The following is a 24,275-nucleotide window of genomic DNA, read 5'->3' as shown; positions in this document are numbered from 1 at the left end:
ATCCCAGCACTTTGGGAGGCCAAGGCAGGCAGATCATGAGGTCAGGAGTTGGAGACCAGCCTGGCCAATATGGTGAAACCCCGTCTCTACTAAAAAAAAACAAAAATTGGCCGGGCGCGGTGGCTCAAGCCTGTAATCCCAGCACTTTGGGAGGCCGAGACGGGCGGATCACGAGGTCAGGAGATCGAGACCATCCTGGCTAACACGGTGAAACCCCGTCTCTACTAAAAAATACAAAAAAAAACTAGCCGGGCGAGGTGGCGGGCGCCTGTAGTCCCAGCTACTCGGGAGGCTGAGGCAGGAGAATGGCGTGAACCCGGGAGGCGGAGCTTGCAGTGAGCTGAGATCCGGCCACTGCACTCCAGCCTGGGCGACAGAGCGAGACTCCGTGTCAAAAAAAAAAAAAAAAAAAAAAAAAACAAAAATTAGTTGGGCGGGGTGGCACACACCTGTAGTCCCAGCTACTCAGGAGGCTGAGGCAGGAGAATGGTGTGAACCTGGGAGGCGGAGGTTGCGGTAAGCTGAGACTGCACCACTGCACTCTAGCCTGGACAATAAGAGTGAAACTCCATCTCTAAAAAGTTCTTCACAGCGGTTCTCCAGCCCCTCCAGACTCAGACACAGAGATAGTGCAGGACAGGAGAATAGTGATGTGTACAGGCGTTGGTTTCTACACTCCAGAATCTTCCAGGGATGGGGAACTCAGGCCCCACCCTGATCAATTGGCCCTAAATCTAGGGGATGGGTCCTGGGCATCAGTGAGCTTGTAAGTCTCCCGGGTAATTCTCACATGCAGTCAGGACTGCATTGATTCAGGGAGGACTTCAGGTATATCTGGAGTCTTAATGGTTATTTCCCCAGATTCACTTTTTTTCTTCCTTATCTCGGGATCTTTCTCAACCCTACTTTTGTCCCCCGTTCCCCCCTTTCTTCTTTTTTTTTTCTGAGATGAAGTCTTGTGCTGTTCCCCAGGCTGGAGTGCAATGGTGCCATCTCAGCTCACTGCAACCTCGCCTCATGGATTCAAGTGATTCTCCTGCCTCAGCCTCCCCAGTAGCTGGGATTACAGGTGCGAGCCACCATGCCCAGCTAGTTTTTGTATTTTTAGTAGAGATGGGTTTTCACCATGTTGGCCAGGCTGGTCTTGAACTCCTGACCTCAAGTGGTCTGCCCACCTTGGCCTCCCAAAGTGCTGGGATTACAGGCAGGAGCCACTGCGCCCGGCTGTATTTCCCCATTTCTAAAACAAACTGCTTACTCATTTTTCCACAGTTCACTCTTTTCTGCTTGTATTTTTCACTCAAACATGTTCTTCTTTGGTAGCTTGTTTCCATTTCTTGTGTTTTCTTTCCTTCCCATGCAATCAGGTGCAGTGTAGTTGGGCAAGGAATATCTGAAGTGTGTGGGGGAGCAGGAGCATGGAGGCCGCGTGCCCACTGGGCCTAGACATGTAATGTGTCACTGCAAGAAAGCAAGGGATGGGGCTCAAATGTCAGGAGGCTGAGTACCAAATACTCCATTGAGAAGTATCTGCCTTCAAGTACTCTGGGACTCCGGTAGAACCTGAAGTATGGAACACTGAAGTATCCTACTGAACTCTTAAAAATCTCCATGGTTTCACAGTTGAGGAGAATTCCTGTGAAGGAGTAAGGACTGTATTCTTAGCTTGTTTGTGAAAAGACTCTTCACCAGGTCGTAGATTGGTTGGTCTCTAAGATGGAGAATTTATGTGAGTTACTTTTGACCTTGGTACTGATATTTAGAAAGTTTAAATTTGGTTAGTTATAATTTTGATAATGAGCATTTTCCCAGTTGTTTTGTTTCTTACTAATTGAGGGTTAAGATATGGGATGGAGAGGTCCGTGGAAAGGCATGGACCAAAAACCAGCATTACTCACCAGTGAGCCCATTGACTTGACTGGATTATTAAATGCTGTCTCTCGGCAGGGAAATCTGGACAATTAGGTGGTCATGACCTGCCTGCCTTTTGCATTCTCTTTTGCTGGGTTTATTGCATCTGTTATTTCCTCTGGGGGCCATCCCTCTTGCTGTTTGAATTGTACTCACCCTAGGCTGAAATGGAGAAGTGTGTTAACAAGTAACAGTGACTCCCAGGGACCGTGAGAAGTTTCAGGAACATTTAGAAATGCAAAGAGTTAGCACTGAGCTTCTGGCTGATAGCCCAGGTGTGTCTGCTGCGGCCCTGGTTCCCCTTGGCACTCCTGAGCTGGGGCTGCCCATGTGTACAGTTTGGTCTTATTGCTAAGTTTTATTTTTATTATACTTTAAGTTCTAGGGTATATGTGCACAACATGCAGGTTTGTTACATATGTATACATGCGCCTTCTTGCTGCTTTGATGTAAACTTCTAGATTTTCATCTCAGTAAACTCTACACAGTCCATGTTATGACCCGTTGTACTAGGGACTCTTCCATAAACTCTTAGTGCCTCTTGAATGATTGGGCATGCTGGAAATGTAACAGTGAGCCTCTGCATTCTTGATATCTGATCATCTTATTCATAATTATTTAACTAAATGGTGTTTTCTGATTTCTGTATCATAGGGGAAAACTTCCATGACCTCCTGGAAGGCAACGTGGTTGGTGAAGTCTGTGAGTTTGTGTGTGTGTGTGTGTGTGTGTGTGTGTGTGTGTATACATGACAGGACAGGAGTGTTGGGATTTAATATCATGACCCATTTGAGGAATGGGAATGTCTTCTGTAAATATCCTGATCCAGCACTAGTTGTTTGGGATGAAAGAGTGTGTTAATTTTGTTTTTGTTTTTTATCGATTCTTCTTCCCTCACTTAAGATAGACAAAAAACAGCTATCAGTAGCAAATCTGTCAGGTGTTTATTATGTCTTTGTTAAGAAGGAGAGATTGCTTAAAAGGAAAAGTTGTTTTCCAAAGTCAAGGTCTGAAAAGATTTTCAACCTTTTTGCATTTTGTCTTCTGAGAAGTTAGGAGGAAATGATGTCGAGGGCCTACATGTTTACCTTTGGTGACCTGGATTTGCAATGAGTGTTAGGTTCTCTTTGATCAGGGAAAAGGGTCCCTTACAAGGGTTTCTAGAGGGAGGAAGTAGGTTATGGGGTGAAGTGCTCATTTGGCAGGGAGAGTAAAGGAAAGCTCCTTTGCTTACCTCAAACCATGGCTCAAGCTGTGTTCTGCTGTTTCTTTGCCTTAGTCTTGGAGGTTAACATTGCATTCCCTATGTCTTGTTCAGAAGGTAAGCCCTCATGCCTCCCAGCTCATTGGTGTGGGGTTTTAATTTTGCCTTGGGGAATAGATTATTATTAATATTGCTTCAAAACCAGGACCTTCAAAGTATGACTCATTATAGAGAACTACTGATGACATTACCTTTGAGGTCAATTTCTGGTGGGTTTAATTTTTGACTCTGCACTACCTGAGCCAACGTGGCAGTTCTTCTGGGAAAATCCAGGCTTGTAGGGGGCAGAAACATATTGAAGTAATGTCCTGTGGGTCCAAGAGCCTGGAATCCTCCCAAGCCTGGCTCTTTTCCCCACTCCAACTGAAGCTGGACTTGGTTGTCTTAGATCTGTTGACACATGGAGTTTGGATTGGGAAAAATTGGAGAGTTTGATTTTCTGATCTGGGTTTGTGCCATTATCTCCGTTCATAAAGGCTCTTAACAGTGAAGGAGGTGGCGAGAGTGGTGGCCTCCCATACACGAGCCTTCTCAACTTTCCTGTGGGCTGGGATGTCAAGAGTTAGAGGAAGTGGGGTGAGAGCTGGGGTGTCCATTTGTAAGCAAATTCCTTATTTCTCTTTGGTCACTTGTTTTCTTATTCACCTTAGGCCAAGACTTAATTTGGTAGTTTGCCAAGTGTGCTTTAAAGCACTGTTTGTCATACTGAGCACCCACAGTGTACCAAGCACAATGTACTAAAACTTTATTGACTTTGAAATTAGAATTTTGACTTCAGGTTAAAACTCAGCTTGTCTTAAAGAAGAAAACAGTTCTGCTTTTCTTTTAGATTAGTGATGAATGTTGCACTTTGAAAATATAAAAGTAAAACTTGTGTTAAGAAAAAATGAGCCTGGGTGTGGTGGCTCACATCTGTAATCCCAGCACTTTGGGAGGCTGAGGTGGGAGGATCACTTGAGCCTAGGAGTTTAAGACCAGCCTGGGCAACCTAGTGAGACCCTGTCTTGACAGAAAAAAAAGAAAAAAGCTCTACATGATGGTGTGCACTTGTAGTCCTAGCTACTTGGGAGGCTGAGGCGTGAGGATTGCTTGAGTCAGGGATTTCGAGGCTGCTGTGAGCTAAGATTGTGCCACTTTACTCCAGGATGGGTGACAGAGTGAGCAACATCTGAAAAAAGAAAAAGAAGAAATGGTGTGGTCTTTATGTCTAATTAAAGGCTTTTTTTTTTTTCTTCTTTTAGGAAAGTGCCAAAGTAATCCAGCCCATATTTTTGGGAAAAATTATTAATTATTTTGAAAATTACGATCCCATGGATTCCGTGGCTTTGAACACAGCGTACGCCTATGCCACGGTGCTGACTGTTTGCACGCTCATTTTGGCCATACTGCATCACTTATATTTTTATCACGTTCAGTGTGCTGGGATGAGGTTACGAATAGCCATGTGCCATATGATTTATCGGAAGGTAAGTGACATTCAGCATTAAACATGTACCTCACCTGAAGCATCAGAAGCATTCTGGGAAAGTTTTATGTAAATTAAATACTGCATAAATAGCCACTGCTCTCCAGCCTGGGTGACAGAGCAAGACCCTGTCTCTAAAAAAAAGAAAAAAGAAGAAAACTTCTGTAAATAGAATCATTTACACCTTACTAGAGAAGCTTGCTATTTGCATCAGGCCAATGTTTTTTTTTCTTTATGCAAAATTTTCCAGTGTATAATGAAAGTTTTCTACTGCTGTCAGGGCACGGCTGCCTTTGATAACAGGCTGTTGCAGAATACTAAATTTATAATGAAATCTAATTAAAAATATCAAATTGGTTTTCAGTGTTTCTTTGCCTCAATCTCATAGTAGTATTTATGGAAATTTTTGTTGTTGTTCATTAGAACCTTCACTTACATCACAGTTGTATTAAGAAGTGAACTTCAGTGAAATTGGATCTATGAAATTAAATCTAGGAGAAAAGAATATATTTGAGAAAGAGAATTCTTGTATTTTTTAAATGAACCATTTAGTCATATTCCATATAATTTTCTTAACTGAAGAAAAATGTAAATGGAATCCATGTCAGATACAGGCTTTCTTTATATTCTAAATCTAGTTGTGGTTGTTTTTAATGGTATTTAAGAAAATAGTTGAATGTTTGGGATAACACTTTGAATTTTTTATTGTTTTTCATAATTTTGGAGAGAACTTACAGTGTTTCTATTTTCTGGTTGGTTTTCATTCAAAGTAAGGTTTTACATTAAACAGTTGTCCCTTGGTATTCGTGGGGGATTGGTTATAGGACCTCTTGAGGATACAAAAAATCGGAGGATGCTTAAGTGGCATAGTATTTGCATATAACTTATTCATACCCTCCCATATATGGCATTTTATTTATTTATTTTAAATAATTTCATCTTTTTTAGATTCAGGGGTAGAGGTGCACGTTTTTTCCACGGGTGTGTGGTGTGATGCTGAGGTTTGGGGTATGGATGCTCCCATCTCCCAGGCCGTGAGTGTGGTACCTGATAGGTAGTTTTTCAGCCCTTGCCGCATTCCCTCTCTCCCCACTCTTGTAGTCTGCAGTGTCTTTGTTCTCATCTTTATGTCCGTCTGTACCCAATGATCACCTCCCACTTATAAGTGAGAACATCTGGTATTTGGTTTTCTGTTCCGGTGTTAATTTGCTTAGGATAATGGTCTCCAGCTGCATCCATGTGGCTGCAAAGGACAAGATTTTTTTTTTTTATGGGTGCACTCCCATGTACTTTAAATCATCTTGGCTTACTTACAATGCCTAATATAATGTAAATATACATTATATAATGTACAATATACAATGTACATTGGGTACAGTTATATAATGTACATTGTAAATTGTACATTATATAATTGTACATTGTATAATGTAAATATACGTTATATTAGGTATTATAAATAAATGTTTAGGGAATAGTGACAAGAAAAAAGTCTATGCGTGTTCAGTACAGACACCATCACCTGTTTTGTTTCCCCCAAATATTTTCAACCCCAGGTTGGTTGAGTCCAGGGATGCAGAACCCACACATACAGAAGGCTGACTGTATTTTCTTTCCCATCAGGGCAGTAATAATGATAAGACCTGATTTGATATTTTCTTATTTTATTTGTGCTTTTGTATTGAGATATGCCATAAATTGTACCATAGTTTGCCATGGTCTTGCCTGTTACAGAAGGAGTAGGATTTCTGGTTCCTTTATAAAGAAGTTGCCATAGAGATGCTAGGGTCAAGAGCTAAAGAACTTGTCATTAAATCAGTCCTGGATATCTCTTTGTCCTGGGCCATTTTTTTAAGCCATTTAAATTTTTTTTTTAAACGAAGTCTTGCTGTCACCCAGGCTGGAGTGCAGTGGTGCAACCTCTGCTCACTGCAACCTCCGCTCACTGCAACCTCCACCTCCCGGGTTCAAGCAATTCTCCTGCCTCAGCCTGCCGAGTAGCTGGGATTACAGACATGTGCCACCACACCCAGGTAATTTTTGTGTTTTTAGTAGCGATGGGGTTTCACCATGTTGGCCAGGCTGGTCTTGAACTCCTGACCTCGTGATCTGCCCATCTTGGCCTCCCAAAGTGCAGGGATTACAGGTGTGAGCCACCGCACCCAGCTCATTTATATGTAAAGTATTCTTCTTTAACCTCGTTGTCACTTATCCGGAGCTTCCATAAGGTGTCTTCCCCAAGTCTTCCTTTGACATGGGGGAATTGATCTTGTAATTCTGTGAATCCTGGAGGCCTCGTGTCTTAGGTACAGTGTAACAGGTTTGCCCGGATTCCTCATGTGTGATGTGAAAATGATAACAAGGCTTGTACACACTAGTCAAGGGGTCTTCACCACCTCCATCACCAGCATCATCAGCAGCATCAGCAGCAGCACCATCATCTGTGTTATTCTCCTGTACTCTCTTCCGCCATTTAGGAGAAGAATACTGAGGTTTTTCTATAAATTAGCTAGTTTTTTGTCTAATAAATTCATAAAAATTTTCACTAACACTCCACTTGCAAACTTTAAAAACACCCTACATGAAGTCCGGTTTGAGGTAGTGGTTCAGTAAAACACAGCTCTTCGTACAAGTGAGATATTATTCACCTGCTTTTCTTGCTCTTTTCCACTAACACTTTGGAAAATAGCCTTTGGGAAATCTGATCTAACTCAGCAAATTTGCTTACCTGCATGTAAACATCTCCCAAAGATATTAATTTACCAACTTGATTATCTTAGAAGTATTGTCTCTTTACAAAGTCAAAAATTGCTTGGGTTAAACCATAAGACTTAACCTGAAATCCCAGAAATGTGGGAAAGATGAATATCCTCGTGTCCTGTCTTGTATGTGGAAACATGCCCAGGTGAAGAAATAAGACACTTCCTCCTTACCTGTGGGCTGCTTCCTTGGGGCAGAGGCTGGCTTTGCAGCAGGGCTCTGAAAGGTCCCTCTGCACCGCTGGCAGTTTCCACTGAGGCCCCACATCCTAATTCCCGGTCTGGCAGAAATCAGGTTGGGTGTTGCAAATGGAATGACTGCCGAGCCCATCGTCGTCATTTAGTGTTGAATGATCTTGTGGGATGTCTGCAAATGACTTGTCATTTATTTACTTTTTCACAGCTTTGGTAAAATTACTTTAGGCTTTTTCATCATTATTTTTTTTTCTTATTGTAGTAAAATATGCATAATACAAAATTTACCATTTTAACTCTTTTTAAGTGTACAATAGTTCCTTGGCATTAAGTACATTCACATCACTGTGCCTCCCAACCCCACCATCCATCGACAGAATTTGTTCATCTTCCTGGGTGGAAACTCTATACCCATTAGGCACTGATTCTCCACTCTCCCTTCTCCACAGTTATCACCCTGCTACTTTCCAGCTCAATGAATTTGATGACTCTAGGTATTTCATAGAAGTAGAATCCTATGGTATTTGTTATTTTGTGCCTGGCTCACTTCATGGAGCATAAGGTCTTCAGGGATTATCTATGCTGTATTGTATGCCAGGATTTAATTCCTTTGAAAGGGTGAATAATATTCCATTACTTGGATATGCCACATTTTGTTTGTCCATTCATCTGCCACTGGACATTTGGGTTATTTCTGCCTTGTAGCTATTGTGAACATTGCTGCTATGAACACGAATGTACAATTATCTCTTTGAGTCCTTGCTTTTAGTTTTCATTATTTTTATTTTTGAGACGGAGTCTTACTCTGTCTCCCAGGCAGGAGTGCAGTGGCATGATCTTGGCTCACTACAACCTCTGCCTCCTGGGTTCAAGCGATTCTTCTGCCTCAGCCTCCTAAGTAGCTGGGACTACAGGCGCCTGCCACCATGCCAGGCTAATTTTTGTATTTTTAATAGAGACAGGGTTTCACCATGTTGGCCAGACTGATCTCAAACTACTGACCTCGCGATCTGCTCACCTTGGCCTCCCAAAGTGCTGGGATTACAGGCGTGAGCCATTGTACCTGGCCGAGTCCTTGCTTTTAATACACTGGAGTATTTATTTAGAGGTGGGGTTGCTGGGTTATGTGGTAATTCTATGTTTAATTTTTTGAGGAACCACCATTTTTTTCTTTCACAGTGTTTTTCACAGTGTTTTTCACTGTTTTTCACAGTGGCCACACCATTTTACATTCCCACTTACTCTTTAATAATTTGTCTGTTATGTTTTTATGAATCATGACTAGCTTTAATTTGGATTGAGGGCTCCAAGGGTGGTCTGTTGAAATGGTTCATGGTGGTTTGTTCAAGTTCCTTGTGTTATTTCTTATAACTTTTACCGAATAAAGAGACTGTGCAGCACAGGCTGTATTTTAAGTGAGGTCAACAGATTTGCATTAAGAATATGGGCTCCTCATGGCAATAGTACTTGCTCATGTTAGAATGTCATCAGTCACAAGTCATATTCCCAGCATGGGTTCGTATTGTGGGGACAGTGCCTTATCTCCTGTTTTTACTTTTATCTGGGATGCAGAAGCAGGGGATGTGTCCATCTTCAAGTCTCAAGGGGTTACTTCTGTAGCTTAGAGCACATGAGTTGGGGCCATGTTGGAAGAAGACAGTCCCTTAGTCACACTGAGCCTGGATTAAGGATAGCTGAAGATCTCTAGCCCCAGCCACCAGTGAGACTGGATTTCCCATTTGCCCATGCCTACCTTGGCTTAGGGCCAGGATAGATCTGAGCCTGAATGCAAAACGTCTGTAGACCTATGATGGAATGGAGGACAGTTTCATTAATCAGGATGGGCTTGTCATCCCAGCTTTCATATTATAAAATACGTTAGGCATAGATATTCTTCCTGAAGATCTGTGGCCTAATTAGCTCGAGATTTCCTGACTTCGTGTCTCATTTGAAGAACCGTGGTGGCTCCTGCAGAGGGCTGGCTTCTGAGTTGTGGATTTTGATGTTGGGTTGGCTTGTCCTGAATGCCAGCTAAAGCCACCGCAGTCCCTGAGCCTGCTGGTGCTCCTCTTTGCTGTTTGCAGACTTCTTTGCAGAATTGAGTAAGTTTGGGGAAACTTTTTATTCTGGATAAAACTGCTTGTCTTCACTTTCTTTAGAGTTACTCTGAAGGACAGTTTGAGGTAAAGTATCTGTCTGTCCTTCATTGTTGCGGGAAGTCAGGGACCCCGAATGGAGGGACCAGCTGAAGCTGCGACAGAACATAAATTGTGAAGATTTCATGGACATTTATTAGTTCCCCAAATTAATATTTTTGTAATTTCTTACGCCTGTCTTTACTGCAGTCTCTGAACATAAATTGTGAAGATTTCATGGACACTTATCACTTCCCCAATCAATAACCTTGTGATTTCCTATGCCTGTCTTTAATCTCTTAATCCTGTCATCTTCGTAAACTAAGGAGGATGTATGTTGCCTCAGGACCCTGTGATGATTGCGTTAACTGCGCAGATTGTTTGTAGAGCATGTGTGTTTGAACAATATGAAATCTGGGCACCTTGAAAACAGAACAGGATGACAGCAATGTTCAGGGAACAAGGGAGATAACTTTAAACTCTGACTGCAGTGAGCTGGGTGGAATAGAGCCATATTTCTCTTCTTTCAAAAGCAAATAGGAGAACTATTGCTGAATTCTTTTTCTCAGCAAGGAACATCTCTGAGAAAGAGAATGCGTCCCTGAGGGGAGGCCTCTAAAATGGCTGCTTTGGGGATGGTTGTCTTTTACAGTCGTAGATAAAGGGGTGAAATAAGCCCCCGTCTCCCATAGCGCTCCCAGGCTTATTAGGACGAGGAAATTCGTGTCTAATAAATTTTGATCAGACCGGTTGTCTGCTTTCAAACCCTGTCTCCCGATAAGATGTTGCCAATGACAATGTGTGCCTGAAACTTCATTAGCAATTTTAATTTCACCCCATCCTGTGGTCCTGTGATCTCGCTCTGCCGCCATTTGCTTTGTGATATTTTAGTACCTTGTGAAGCACGTGATCTCTGTGACCCACACCCTATTTGTACACTCCCTCCCCTTTTGAAAATCGCTAATAAAAACTTGCTGGTTTTACAGCTCAGGGAGCATCTCAAAGGGGTGGTTTCTATAGATTTCTGTGTTGAGAAATTTTTGTAATTACCCTAAGTGCATTGTTTAACCATTTAAGAGATACTGTGTGGTTCTCTTTTTAGAATTCTTTAAGTTGGGGGGAAAGGCATATTCCCTGTATCCAGGGAATGGATACTCTAGGAATACAAGTATGTATTCTCTTGGATACTCCATCCAGAGTTCATATTATCAGGTACTCTTCATCTTTCTGGGGAAAGAATTCCCGTTTCTTTTAATTCTGTCATTTGAGAGCCCTCTCCTTTTGACCATTTCTTTCTTCTTCTTCTTCTTTTTTTTTTTTTTTTTTGAGACAAGGTCTCTCTGTGTTGCCCAGACCAGTCTCAAACTCCTGGGCTCAAGGGATCCTCCTGCCTTGGCCTCTCAAAGTACCAGGATTACAGGTGTGAGCCACCACACCTGGCTTTTTTTTTTTTTTCTGAGGCGGAGTCTTACTCTGTCGCCCAGGCTACAGCACAGTGGCATGATCTTAGCTCAGTGCAACCTCCACCTCCCGGGTTCAAGTGATACCCATGCCCCAGCTTCCCAGGTAGCTGGGATTACAGGAGTGGTGGTGCATTTTTGTATTTTTAGCGGAGATGGAGTTTCACCATGTTGGCCAGGCTGGTCGCGAACTCCAGACCTCAGGTGATCTGCCTGTGTTGACCTCTCAAAGTGCTAGGATTACAGGTGTGAGCCACTGTGCATGGCCTTGATCTTTCCTTCTCTTTTGTGGCATTGCTGCAGGTCAGGTGTATTTTTTTTTTTTTTTTTTTTTTTTTTTTTTTTTTTGAGACGGGGTCTCGCTCTGTCACCCAGGCTGGAGTGCAGTGGCCAGATCTCAGCTCACTGCAAGCTCCGCCTCCCAGGTTCACGCCATTCTCCTGCCTCAGCCTCCCGAGTAGCTGGGACTACAGGCGCCCGCCACCTCGCCCGGCTAGTTTTTTGTATTTTTTAGTAGAGACGGGGTTTCATCGGGTTAGCCAGGATGGTCTCGATCTCCTGACCTTGTGATCCACCCGTCTCGGCCTCCCAAAGTGCTGGGATTACAGGCTTGAGCCACCGCGCCCGGCCGGTCAGGTGTATTTTTAGGTCAGTGGTCAGAGCAGCAGACAGCCTCCTCTGCCACAGACTGAGTAGGAAGTAGAAAGCACCCTCCCATGATGCAGAGAGGCTGGGCTTGTGCACCTTTCCCAAGTCATGTCTGCTGCCCTATGCAATAAATAGAACCTGAAGTAAAAAAATAAATGCACCATCATGTGCCGATGGTGAGAAGATTGCAGCTCCCTGTAGCTCTCCAACTGCATCCCAGTCTTCCTGCCCCGTCTCCCTCTGGGTTTTCTCAGTGGATGTGGAAAGATAATCGATAGAAAATTTTGTCAGCATCTGAGCCATACAATGTTGTGGTTATAGTTTTAAAACAGAACTTCTGTTTTTATTTAAAGCGAATTTTATTTCACTGTAGACTCTATATTGCTTTATATTTAGACTGAATAGTGTGAAATTACAGTATTCAGGGCCAGGTGCATTGGCTCACACCTGTAATCCCAACACTTTGGGAGGCTGAGGTGGGTGGCTCACTTGAGGCTAAGAGTTCGAGACCAGCCTGACCAACATGGTGAAACCCCGTCTCTACTAAAAATATAAAAATTAGCCTGGCATGGTCATGCACGCCTGTGATCCCATCTTCTCTGGAGGCTGAGGCACAAGAATTGCTTGAACCCAGGAGGCAGAGGTTGCAGTGAGCTGAGATCTATGCCACTGCACTCCAGCCTGGGTGACACAGCAAGACTCTTCTTTAAAAAAAAGAAATTACATATATTCAACTCCTTTGGGCCTTTTTACAAAACTAGCAATTTCATATGGTTCAAACTAACCTTCTGTCTATTAATCTGTAGACAGGTTTCGTTTCTGAGGATTCGTAGAGAGCCTCTTGAGAGTGTTGTCAGAGTGAAACTGTGTGGTGTGTGGGGAAGCAGAGTTATCTCCCTGGACACGTGTGATACTTTGGTTGGACTTCCTCTTCTAATGTTATTTTCTAAGTTTCTAACAAAATTAGAATGAAGCAGAAGTGCTTCTTACATTGTCTATAATACATGAAAATGTTTGCTTCAAAAACTCCCCCCCCCCCCCATTTTTTGGTTTTACTTCTGATGTGAACTTGAATTGTACCTGGGCATTTTGTGAGACGTTAGTCTCATCAAGGGACAGTTTGTCAGTCTTCTAGTTTGCTAGGGAATAGCTTAAGAGGAGCCAAGTTAACTTTCCGTAGCTTGGAGTTTGAGCTAAGAAAGCAAGTTAAGGAGGGAGGACTTGTTTTGTTTGGATTTTTCCAAGAGGAAATTTCTGCTGCTGAAGATTTAGGAGTGTCAGATGCGTCCCACCATCTGATAATTTTATTTGCCTCACTGGGGTGTGGGTACAAACTGGAAGAAAATGCTTTAGCTCAGTGGTTCCTCAAACTGCCCTCTGTTGTATTTATGAGGGGAAATATTCAAAATAACGCTGGTGTCTGGACTCTTTCCCTAAACATTCTGAATTAATTGCTATAGAGAAATTTTAAAAGCTCCTATGTGATACTAATAGGCCTCAAATGCGTGTTCAACTTAATTTTATGCTTTATGACTAAGACCTTCCAGTTTACAGAGATAGCATATGGGTTGCAGGTTTAATCCCCCTCATTGGTGAGTAACTCCTTCGGACTTGTAGGTATAAATCTGAAGCATGGTACCTGCTCATCAGCCCGCGTGTCCTACCATCTGGTCTGGGAATCTCCTATGCAGGAGAGCCCAGGTGTTGAGTCAGGTGTCCAGGCACTTTGCAGAAGCCTCCATGAAGTCTGCTAGTGGCGGATTGGCAAGGGTAGAGATTGAGTGTGGACTCTGAGAGCTATCACGGACTCAGAGCAGTCAGATCTGAGTTCACATCTCAATGTTGTCATTTTCTAAGCTGTAAAATCTGTAAAATCTTAGAGAAGTGCATTCCCTTTTCAGAGCCAGTTTCCTGATAACAATTTGTTGAAGACTATTTCCCCCACTGAATTAAGTTGGAGAAAATGTTGTAGATTAAATGGCCATTTATGTGTGAATCTGTTTCTGGATCTTCTATTCTGTTTTGTTGATCTATATTTTCTTTTGTTTTACTTTAATAGTCAGGTGGATAGAATCTATTCTTTCTTCATAGCAAATTGTCTTAATTACTATAGCTTTATAAATCAAATACTGAAAGTTACCCAACTTTTTTTTTTTTATAATTGTTTTTGCTATTCTAAGTCTCTTGCATTTTCATATTGACTTTAGAATCAGCTTTTCAAGTTTTACAGGAAACTGTTGGGTTATGCATTGGAATTGTGTTAAATTTATAGACTTAGAGAGAGTGGGCATCTTAACATTATTTAGATTTACTGTCTAAGAAAATGGTGTATTTACCTTTTCCTCAGTTATCTAGATCTTTATAAATTTCTTTCTTTTTTTTTTTAAGTAGAGATGGAGTCTCACTATGTTGCCCAGGATGATCTTGAACTCCTGAGCTCGACTGATTCTCCTGTTTCGTCCTGCCAAAGTGTTGGGATTACCGGCATGAACCACTCACTCCAAGCTCTAGATCTTTAACTCGCCTTGTAATTATTAGGATAGAGATCTTAGTGATCGTTTGTTATATTTTTGTTCATTAGCATTTAAAAAGAATGCCATAATTCAAAGTATCATTTGTGCTGTTATAAATGGTATTTTATTTATTTATTTAATTTTTTTTGAGATAGACTCTCACTCTGTTGCCCAAGCTGGAGTGCGGTGGCACGATCTTGGCTCACTGCAACCTCCGCCTCCCGGGTTCAAGCAATTCTTCTGCCTCAGCCTCCTGAGTAGCTGGGATTACAGGCACCTGCCACCGCACCCGACTAATTTTTGTATTTTTAGTAGAGACGGAATTTTACCATGTTGGCCAGGCTGGTCTCCAACTCCTGACCTCAGGTGATCTACCCACCTTGGCCTCTCAAAATGCTGGGATTTCAGGAGTGAGTCACTCTTGGCCTCCCAAAGTGCTGGGATTATAGGAGTGAGCCACTGTGCCCGGCCATAAATCGTATTTTAAATTTTCACTTACCATTTGTTGTTAGTATATAGAAATACAATTTATTTTTGTATTTTTGCTTTGTTTCCTGAAACCTTGCTAAAGTGCATTAAGTTGCAGTAATTTTTGGCTGTTTCCTTAGGATAGCTATTTAGATAATCATGCCTTTGGATAGAAACAAATATACTGTGTGTGTGTGTGTGTGTGTGTGTGTGTGTGTGTGTGAGAGAGAGAGAGAGAGAGAGAGAGAGAGAGAGAGAGACAGTGGGGGAGAGGGAGAGAAGAAGGGAGAGAAGTTAAAATCTCCAGTTATGAGAATTTGTCTTTTTCTCTTTAGTCATGAACTTTCTGCATCCTGACTTACTGGATTCACTTGTATTTAAAAGTTTCTTACTGGATTCATTTGTGCTTAAGGTTTATTTGTATTTAATATCCCCTCACTTTCACCACCATACAATATTTGTGCTTTAATTATTGAGTTGTATTTCCACAATTTAAAAGAAGAAAAAGAAGAAAAATTACCCACTGAAGTACTATTTCTGGTGGTCTTCATTCCTTCCCTTAGCTCCAGGTTTCCATTTGATATAATTTCTTTTCAGCATGTAAAACATCTATTAGCATTTCTTTCTTTTCTTTTCTTTTTTTTTTTTTTTTTTTTGAGACAGAGTCTCGCTCTGTCACCCAGACTGGAGTGCAGTGGCGCAATCTTGGCTCACTGCAACCTCCGCCTCCCGGGTTCAAGTGATTCTCCTGCCTCAGCCTCCCGAGTAGCTGGGATTATAGGTGTGTGACACCACACCTGGCTAAATTTTGTATGTTTAGTAGAGATGGGGTTTTGCTATGTTGCCCAGGCTAGTCTTGAACTCCTGACCTCAAGTGATCTACCTGTCTTGGCTTCCCAAAGTGCTGGGATTACAGATGTGAGTCACCACGCCTGGCCAACATTTCTTATAGTACAAGTCTGCTGGCGATGAATTCTCTCATTTTATTCTTTAATCTGGACAATTTTTTTTTTCTTTTGAAGCACATGGTTGCTAGATGTTGAATTCTGGGTGATAGCTGGTGGTGTCTGCCCCTCTCCCCTCAAAGGTGTTCCATTGTCAACTGGCCTTCGTTCTTTCTGATAAGAAGTTAGCCATCAGTTGTATCTTTATTACCTTGTATGTAATGTTTCTATGGTTTTTTTCTTTTTTTTCCTCTTTGATACTGATTTTCTAGAGGATTGATAATGATCCTAGGTATAATTTACTTGGTATTTATGCTTCTTGGAGTTTGCTGAGCTTCTTGGATCTTTGATTTGATTTGTTTTATTATTGTAAAGTTTAGGAAATATTTAACCATTATATCAATTTTTTTGACTTATTCTCACACTCTTGTTTTTCTTGGACTCCTATTACATATATATTAAACTATTTGAGATTGTCTTATAGGACAGTCAGTCTTTTTCACTTTTATTCAATCTTCTCTGTTTTAAACTGCTAGTAAGCCCAGCCAGTGATTTTTTTTTCTTCTTTCTTTCTCATTTCAGTATTGCAGCTCTAGAATGTTTACTGGGTTCTTTTTAAAATACTTTACACTGGCCAGGCATGGTGGCCTCTAATCCCAACACTTTGGGAGGCCGAGGCAGGCAGATCACATGAGGTCAGGAGTTTGAGACCAGCCTGGCCAACATAGTGAAACCCCATCTCTACTAAAAATACAGAATTTAGCTGGGTGTGGTGTTGGGCACCTGTAATCCCAGCTACTCAGGAGGCTGAGGCAGGAGAATCACTTGAATCCGGGAGGCGGAAGTTGCAGTGAGCTGAGATCACACCACTGTACTCCAGCCTGGGTGACAAAGTGAGACTCTTTCCCAAAAACCAAACAGACAAACACACACTACACTATTTTTGCTGAAAATCTCTATCTCTTTACTCATATTTTCCCTCAGTTTCTTTGAACATATTAACCCTTTGAGTACATTTATACTTGTTTCTGTAAATCTTAAAATCTAATGTTTGTGCTACTTGGATTTGCTTTTATTATTTATATATTCGAGGGGTTTGGTTTTTATTAAAAACGCTGCTTTCTTCATTGCCCTGAGTTAAATTTTCTTTCTTGTATGTCTAAGATTTTTTATTCTGGACATTTTAGATGATATATTTTATGTCTGACTTCTGACAATTCTAAAAAGTATTGAATGTTACTCTAATAGCATATTAACTGGCTGAACTCATAGGCCTGTTTTTTATGCTTTGTTAGGGCAGAACTTTGGAAATTTTAAGGTGTTTTCCAAGCTTCTCTAACTTGAAGAGACTCAAGATTCAAACCATGTGCCATTTGCGGGCCTTGTTAGGTAGTGCTTGTTTTTTCTTGGGCAAGTTTAGAGTTAACTGTTTTTTAGTGTAGAGTTTCTCAACCTGAGTAGCACTTGACATTTAGGGCTAAATAATTCTTTTTGGGGATGGAGAGGCTGTTCCATGCATCGTAAGATGCTGCACAGCATCTGTGGCCTCTACCCACTAGAAAGCGTCCCTCTAGTTGTAACAACCAGTAGTGCCACCAGTCATTGCCAGATCTCTCCTGGGGGGCAAAATTGCCCTGTTTGAGAATTATTTTTCTGGATAGTGCTCTTGAATTCTAAGACATGGTCTCTCTGGTGTTTGAACTGGATGCTGGGTGTGTTAATGATATGTAAATGAGGTTTCTGCACCCTGGTCCGGTGAGAATTTCAGTACCTTACCTCAGCTTGACCTTCAGTATCACTGTTCAGCTCACTCCTCCTTAGCACTAGCTCTCTGTTAAGGCTTGGGTGGCCTTGACCTGTGCCTGCGCGTCAGCCAAGGACTTGCAGCACCCCCACCCCATAGCCTTCTGGGGTCCTTCCCTTCTGATACCTCCTTACTGTCCAGGGCCATGCAGTTGCCAGCGGCTTTAACTAACCCAAGCTCTGACCTCCGCCCCTTTGCTTGGCAGGGCTGCTGTGCTGTGTTTGGACTTCAGTTCACTGCCACAGTCGGAAAGTGGTGTCCTGGCTCAGAGTCACGGCAATGCTTGGTGTCTGGAAGCATCTGCCTCCTAGTGTTGTACAGTTCTGGGGCAGAGGAGTGGGCTGTTATGGTATAAGCCACTTAGCTGTGGCCAGAGCCCACTCTCTCTGCTAGTTGAATAGCCCAGATGTTTATGAGCTGTGGAGCTGGGAGCTCCAAGCGTATAGTACAGGGTGTGGTCATGTGGGCTGCAGGAAATGCCTGATTAACTTCCTTACTGAATAGATGCAGGGTGAGGGCATATGCTAGACTGGGGGGCTCCAGCATCTGCCATCTGTCACCTGTGTGCTTAACAAAAACCCCAATCCCGGGCCCATCCCTGGCCTGACCTGCTATTTCAGAATTTCTAGGGAAAGGGTCTGGAAATCTGTGTATTTAATTTGTGCCCCAGGGAAGTTTCTGTGCTGGAGGATGGCTAAGGGAACAACAGGTGTGGAGAGGGAGGCCGGACGTGGCTTCCTTGGAAGGGAAAGGGCCGCATGAGGCTCTGCATTCCGTTCCCCAGGACTTAAATGTTGAAATCATGGCTGATGATTTAGTTTTTAAAAATGTTAATTAATTCAGTTTTTAAATTTTAGCTTTCTTCTGTTTTTTTCTACCTTCTAAGACAACTTGTTATAGCAAATTTTTAAATTTTTTCATTGCCCTGAAAATGTTTTTATTTCTCCTTTTTTTTTTTTTTTTAAAGATATTTCTCTAGGTTTAGAATTTCTATTTTGTGGTTATTTACTTTCAGGCCTTCAAACATAATTGATTTGTTTTTAATCTTTTTCTGTTAAAAATTTTAAAAAATTGTGGTAAAATATATATAACGGTCAGGCATGGTGGCTCACACCTGTAATCCCAATACTTTGGGAGGCTGAGATGGCCGGATCACTTGAACCCAGGAGTTCAAGACCAGCCTGGACAACATAGTGAAACGCTGTTCCTACAAAAAAAAAAAACAAAAAAAAAAAAACACAAAAATCAGCCAGGCATGGTGGTGTGCACCAGTAGTCTCAGCTACTTGGGAGGCTGAGGTGGGAGGATTACCTGAGCCCAGGAAGTCGAGACTTAAGTGAGCCATGATGGTGCCACTGCACTCCATCCTGGGCACTGGAGTGAGACCCTGTCTCAAAAAAATATCTATCACATAAAATTTGTAATTTTTGCAAGGCATGGTGGCTCTTGCCTGTCATCCTCTGGCGTCCTCCATTTTACTTTCTGTCTGTAATAATCTGACTACTGAAGAGACCTCATCCAGGTGGGATCATACCATATTTGTCTTTTGGTGAGTGGCTTATCTCACTTCGCATCATGTCCTCAGATACATTGAATTTTGGAGTTTATGTCATACATTTTCTCAGCATTTAGCGAAAAAGTTCTGCCTCACCCTGATCCTCAGCTGTGGTACTGCATATTTATTCAGCTGTAGTGGAAAAGGAAAGAATTTCAGAGATTCTACCCTTTTCTGGCTTCTTGCTCTGACCAACTGCCTGTGTCCTGGTGTGGGTGAAGTCCTCATCGTCTGCTTTCTACCACCTCTGGAGCCCATTAGCCGAAGGAACAGGGTCATTTTCTCTTTTGGGTCTCTCCTGGGGGTAATAGCTGTGGGCACAGGGCTGCTATTTGATATGCTTATCATCGAGTCGAGAAAGTGGGAAGGAGGTACCTTGGTAAAGAGTGTCTGTCCCTCCTCTCTCTCTGCATTTTTCTCCTAATTCCTTTATTCTCATCAGTGAAAGAGATGAAGGCATTACTGCATTTGGTACGTTTGCTTGTAAAAATGTGTGTTAGTGAAGAAGTCATTATTAAGACGTTTTCTGACATCTGTCATTTTTTTTCCTGCTGCACAAATCTCTTCATTTTCTTAAAGTTTCAAAGATAATCTTTGAAAAGGGAATGAATGATGGAATGAATTTTGCAGTATTATAGTATTGTGCACTGTTTCTTTAGGATTACTGAATATCTGGCCTACTCAAGGTCAATACTTCGATAAATACACAACATTAGGAAAAAAGGAAAATCACATATGTAATATATTTTCATTTTCATTTGACCGATTCTTAGTAAAATTATGGTGAGTCTGTAGAGTGCAGATTGCTTCCTCCAAGTATTTTTTGTCTGAAAGAGGCCACGTGAAACATGTCGTATTTGAGAAGCTACATTGTAAACACATTTCTTATTTGTTTCTTATAATTTTCTATTAGAAGTGGAAAGCAGGCTGGGTGCCTTGGCTCACACCTGTAATCCCAGTACTTTGCAAGGCTGAGGCAAGTGTATCACTTGAGGTCAGGAGTTCGAGACCAGCCTGACCAACATGGTGAAACCCTGTCTCTACTAAAAATAAATAAATAGCCGGGCGCGGTGGCTCAAGCCTGTAATCCAGCACTTTGGGAGGCCGAGACGAGCGGATCACGAGGTCAGGAGATCGAGACCATCCTGCTAACATGGTGAAACCCCGTCTCTACTAAAAAAATACAAAAAACTAGCCAGGCGTGGTGGCGGGCGCCTGTAGTCCCAGCTACTCGGGAGGCTGAGGCAGGAGAATGCTGTAAACCCAGGAGGCAGAGCTTGCAGTGAGCTGAGATCTGGCCACTGCACTCCAGCCTGGGCGGCAGAGCATCTCTGTCTCAAAAAAATAAAAATAAAAATAAAAATAAATTAATTAATTAAAAAAATTAGTCAGGCAAGATGGCACATGCCTGTAATCCCAGCTACTTGGGAGGCTAAGGTAGGTGAATCTCTTGAACCCGGAAGGTGGAGGTTGCAATGAGCCAAGATCACACATGCCTTTGTACTCCAGCCTGGGCAACAAGAGTGAAACTCTGTCTCAAAAAAAAAAAAAAAAAAAGAAGAGAAACATGATAAAAAAGATTTTAAGAAAATGATGATGGATGCCAAACACAATGGCTTACGCCTCTAATCCTAAAACTTTGAGAGGCCAAGGCGAGAGCATTGCGGCACACGCCTGTAGTCTGTTACTTGGGAGGCTGAGACAGGAGGATTGCTTGGACCCCAGAGGTGGAGGCTGCAGTGAGCTGTGATCATGCCACTTCAGCGAAAAGAGCAAGACCCTGTCACACACACACAACAAAAAGATGATAGAAGTTTGGTTTTTTTCTTCCTCTTCAATGGGGGTATACTGCATTTATATTCTCCTTAAGATGATCTTCTCTGCCCTAACCCTAGACCATATATTTGTCCCCATGTGTGTCCTCACTGTCCCTTCTCTACCCACTCCTGGGCTTGTCATCCTCTCCATATTTTCCTTTTCCTTCCTGTTGCCCTGCCAGTATGTCTTGCCCATCACTCTGTTTCCTTCTCAGTCGATAAACCAGTTCAGTTGGGGCTTTTCAGGCAGAGAAACTGGAGATAGCAGGTCTGGGGCTGAGGGGTCTTTTGGCCATGGTGGGGGGATGTGGCCCCCCTTTGAAGAGATTATTGTCAAGCCTTGTTACATGTTCTTTCCATGGGTATTGGTAGAGTTGATTAATTAGATTGTACTAATTTCCTTCAATATATATTGACTGCCCCACCACTCACTAAAACACTAATTTTTTTTTCCTTTCTTTTCTTTTCTTCTCTTTTCTTTCTTTCTTTTTTCTTTTTTTGAGATGGGGTTTTGCTCTGTTGCCCAGACTGGATTCCAGTGGCGTGATCACTGCTCACCACAGCCTTGAGCTCCTGGGCTCAAGCAATCGTTCCACCTCAGCCTCCTGACTAGTTGGGACTACGTGCGTGTGCCGCCATGCATGGTTAATTTTAAAATTTTTTTGTAGAGGCAGGATCTCACTCTGTTGCCCAGTCTAGTCTTGAACTCCTGGGCTCACACGATCTTGCCGCCTTGGTCTTCTAAAGTGCTGGGATTCCAGGCATGAACCACCCCACCTGGCCTACAGAGAACTTTCTGTATAGGTTTTCAGGCTTGTATTCCAGCCATGAAAAATCAGGCGAAACAAAAAGAAAAGCCCCAGAAGGCAGTGAAACTGTCAGATTATAAAGAACATACAGGTTGTTGATTTTGGATGGACATTTTCATCTCCTTAAATTTCTTTTCTTTTACAGAATTAGGGAAGGAATGTGACTAACTTTGTAGACTAGTCACCCATCATGTGTACGAGGAAGGAGGATATGAGCCAGTCCCTGGGTCATCCCCTCAAAAACAGAGATTATTGGTTTTAGATTATGCAGTCGTTAAAGTAGATGTGTTGTTACTAAGCAACTCTGGCCAACAGTATTGGAAAAATACAGGTAATTTTCTGCTTCAAGTAACTAAGCATACTCATCCTAGTTGCCTGTTGCAGAAATACCCAGTTTAATTGGAAGTTGCATTACCTCACAAACTCAACTCTGGGGTAGGGTCATGAACCGGAAAGTAAGCAAAGCCTAAAATAAATAAGATAGATAATACTTGCTTTATGTGCTTATTCAGACCGTATTTACTCAGACTTTACTTACAACACTCCTAAGCCACATCCCCGTCTAAAACAGTAGTAGGTGATGGTGTGACATTCTGATGAGAATAAAGAGGCGATAGCCTGACAGCCAGGGGCAAGATGGATCAGAAAGTACCAGAATCCAAAAAGTGTGGCCACTTGGGGACTCTGTGGGAAGAGCATCCCTGTCCACCAAGGGTCATTGACACAGGGTCAGAGCCATTTTGTTGTGAGGAATTTGCATCGTGAAGGTGATGAACTGCAGTTTGCATCTTTTGTTTTATTTATTATTATTATTATTATTATTTTTATTTTTGAGAAGGAGTCTCACTGTCACCCCGGCTGGAGTGCAGTGGCGCAATCTTGGCTCACTGAAACCTCTGCCTCTTGGATTCAAGCAATTCTCCTGCTTCAGTCTCTCTAGTAGCTGGGATAGCAGGGGCGTGCACCACCACGCCCGGCTAATTTTTTGTATTTTTAGTAGAAACAGGGTTTCACCATGTTGGCCAGGCTGGTCTCGAACTCCTGTCTTAAGGTGATCCTCCCTCCTTGGCCTCCCAAAGTGCTAGGATTACAGGCTTGAGTCACTGCGCCCAGCCGCATCTTCTGTTTTAAAAGGACTATTAGAGAGGGGAGAAAGACATCTGTTAAAATGAAGATAGGATTAATGCATTTAATCCAAGAAGGGATATTCGTCTCACCAGTCTGGAAAACTCACTTCCATGGAAAGGTCATTCTCTCCTCCCACCTCCTTTTAATGGTGATATTTATGTGGCCACACTGATTAAAATAAGAAAGAAGAAACAGTTTATATCTTTCAAATGAAATTAGATATTACATGATTTATTTTTAAGAAATTGAATAAAATTAATGTTTTGTTCTAGATTGTAGAGTTTCATTGTAATCCCAAACGTATTTCCTTGCCTGCTTTCAGTAGTGAGCAACTATCAAATGGTGCCCTGCTCTGATGGTGTTTACTTCCACCATTCACTGTATTGTTCTTAATGGCCATGCAGATTCTAGAGTAACCAATAATTAGATACTCAGATGTCTTCCAGTTTTCAGTAATTAGATTTTTAGATGTCTTCTAGTTTTTGTATGTTACACATAGCATTTTAATGGACATGATTAAAGCTGAACATTTGGACACATCCTTCATTTCCTAGGGTACACAGATTTCAAGGCTTTTGCTATGCTAGATTTCCTCCCCAAGAGTTGTTAATTACTTACATTTTCCCCAGTGAAATGAGACAGCCCTGCAAGTCCAGATTTGATGTTATATTTTAATCATCACTGTCAATCTCACCAATTTCATAGGTGAAAAATAATGCATTGTTATTTTAATTTATGTGACTTTGTGTAATAGTGGATTTGAGCATTTGCATTTCCTTGGCCATTTGGGTTTTTTTGTGTGTGTGTGTGGTGAATTTCCTGCACACATCCTTTACTCCTTTAAAAAAAAATGGTAGGCATTTATAATTCATATTGATATATAGGGGCTGTTGATTTATTAAAGATATTTTGGGTCTGGGATGTATACTACAAGTTTTGATTTCAGTTGGTTTTAGTTGCCTTTTATTTGTTCTCACGGCAGAACAATTTTGTTTTCACAGGGAAAACAAATGTAATGGTGTCTTTTTATAACCTGTCAGGTTAATGAAGCGTAGAACCAAAATATTTGCAGGACGATGATACATTAATTTACAGATTTTTTTCTGTACATTGGATGTGAACTGTTTTAAACTATAACATGGACACTTTATTGGAACTAAACTTTAGTTTTCTACATAAATGAGAAACACTGGTAACTTTGCTTCATTAAAAAAAAATAGCTTGTTCTCTGTCAGATGTAAATAGTTTGACTTTATTTTTATCTTCTCATCTACAAAATAGGAATAATTCTTACTTGGTAAGTGTTGTTTTCTTGTTCAGTTGTCTGGCTTACAGTAGGTGCTTACTAAATGGTAGCTTGATTTATGATCATAATGACATAAATGAATATGACTTGGTCT

The 24,275-nt window shown here is 41.8% G+C and overlaps 1 protein-coding gene across 9 annotated transcripts in view; it reads left to right on the top strand.

Moving 5' to 3' along the window:
- ABCC4 (ATP binding cassette subfamily C member 4 (PEL blood group)) overlaps positions 1–24,275 on the top strand; it is a 291,853-nt gene that overhangs the window by 65,048 nt on the left and 202,530 nt on the right. For all 9 annotated transcript variants that reach the window (XR_012426459.1, XM_074021271.1, XM_074021270.1 and 6 more), the window contains one exon: positions 4,417–4,641. Coding sequence is in view for 7 of the 9 variants with exons in the window: in XM_005586099.5 (XP_005586156.3) it covers positions 4,417–4,641 (225 nt within the window). In the remaining 2 variants the exon portion in view is untranslated. The remainder of the gene's footprint in view (positions 1–4,416; positions 4,642–24,275) is intronic.

Source organism: Macaca fascicularis, chromosome 17 (assembly GCF_037993035.2).
Source record: "Macaca fascicularis isolate 582-1 chromosome 17, T2T-MFA8v1.1".
NCBI lineage: Eukaryota > Metazoa > Chordata > Mammalia > Primates > Cercopithecidae > Macaca > Macaca fascicularis.
This window is presented reverse-complemented; position numbering and strand designations above follow the sequence as displayed.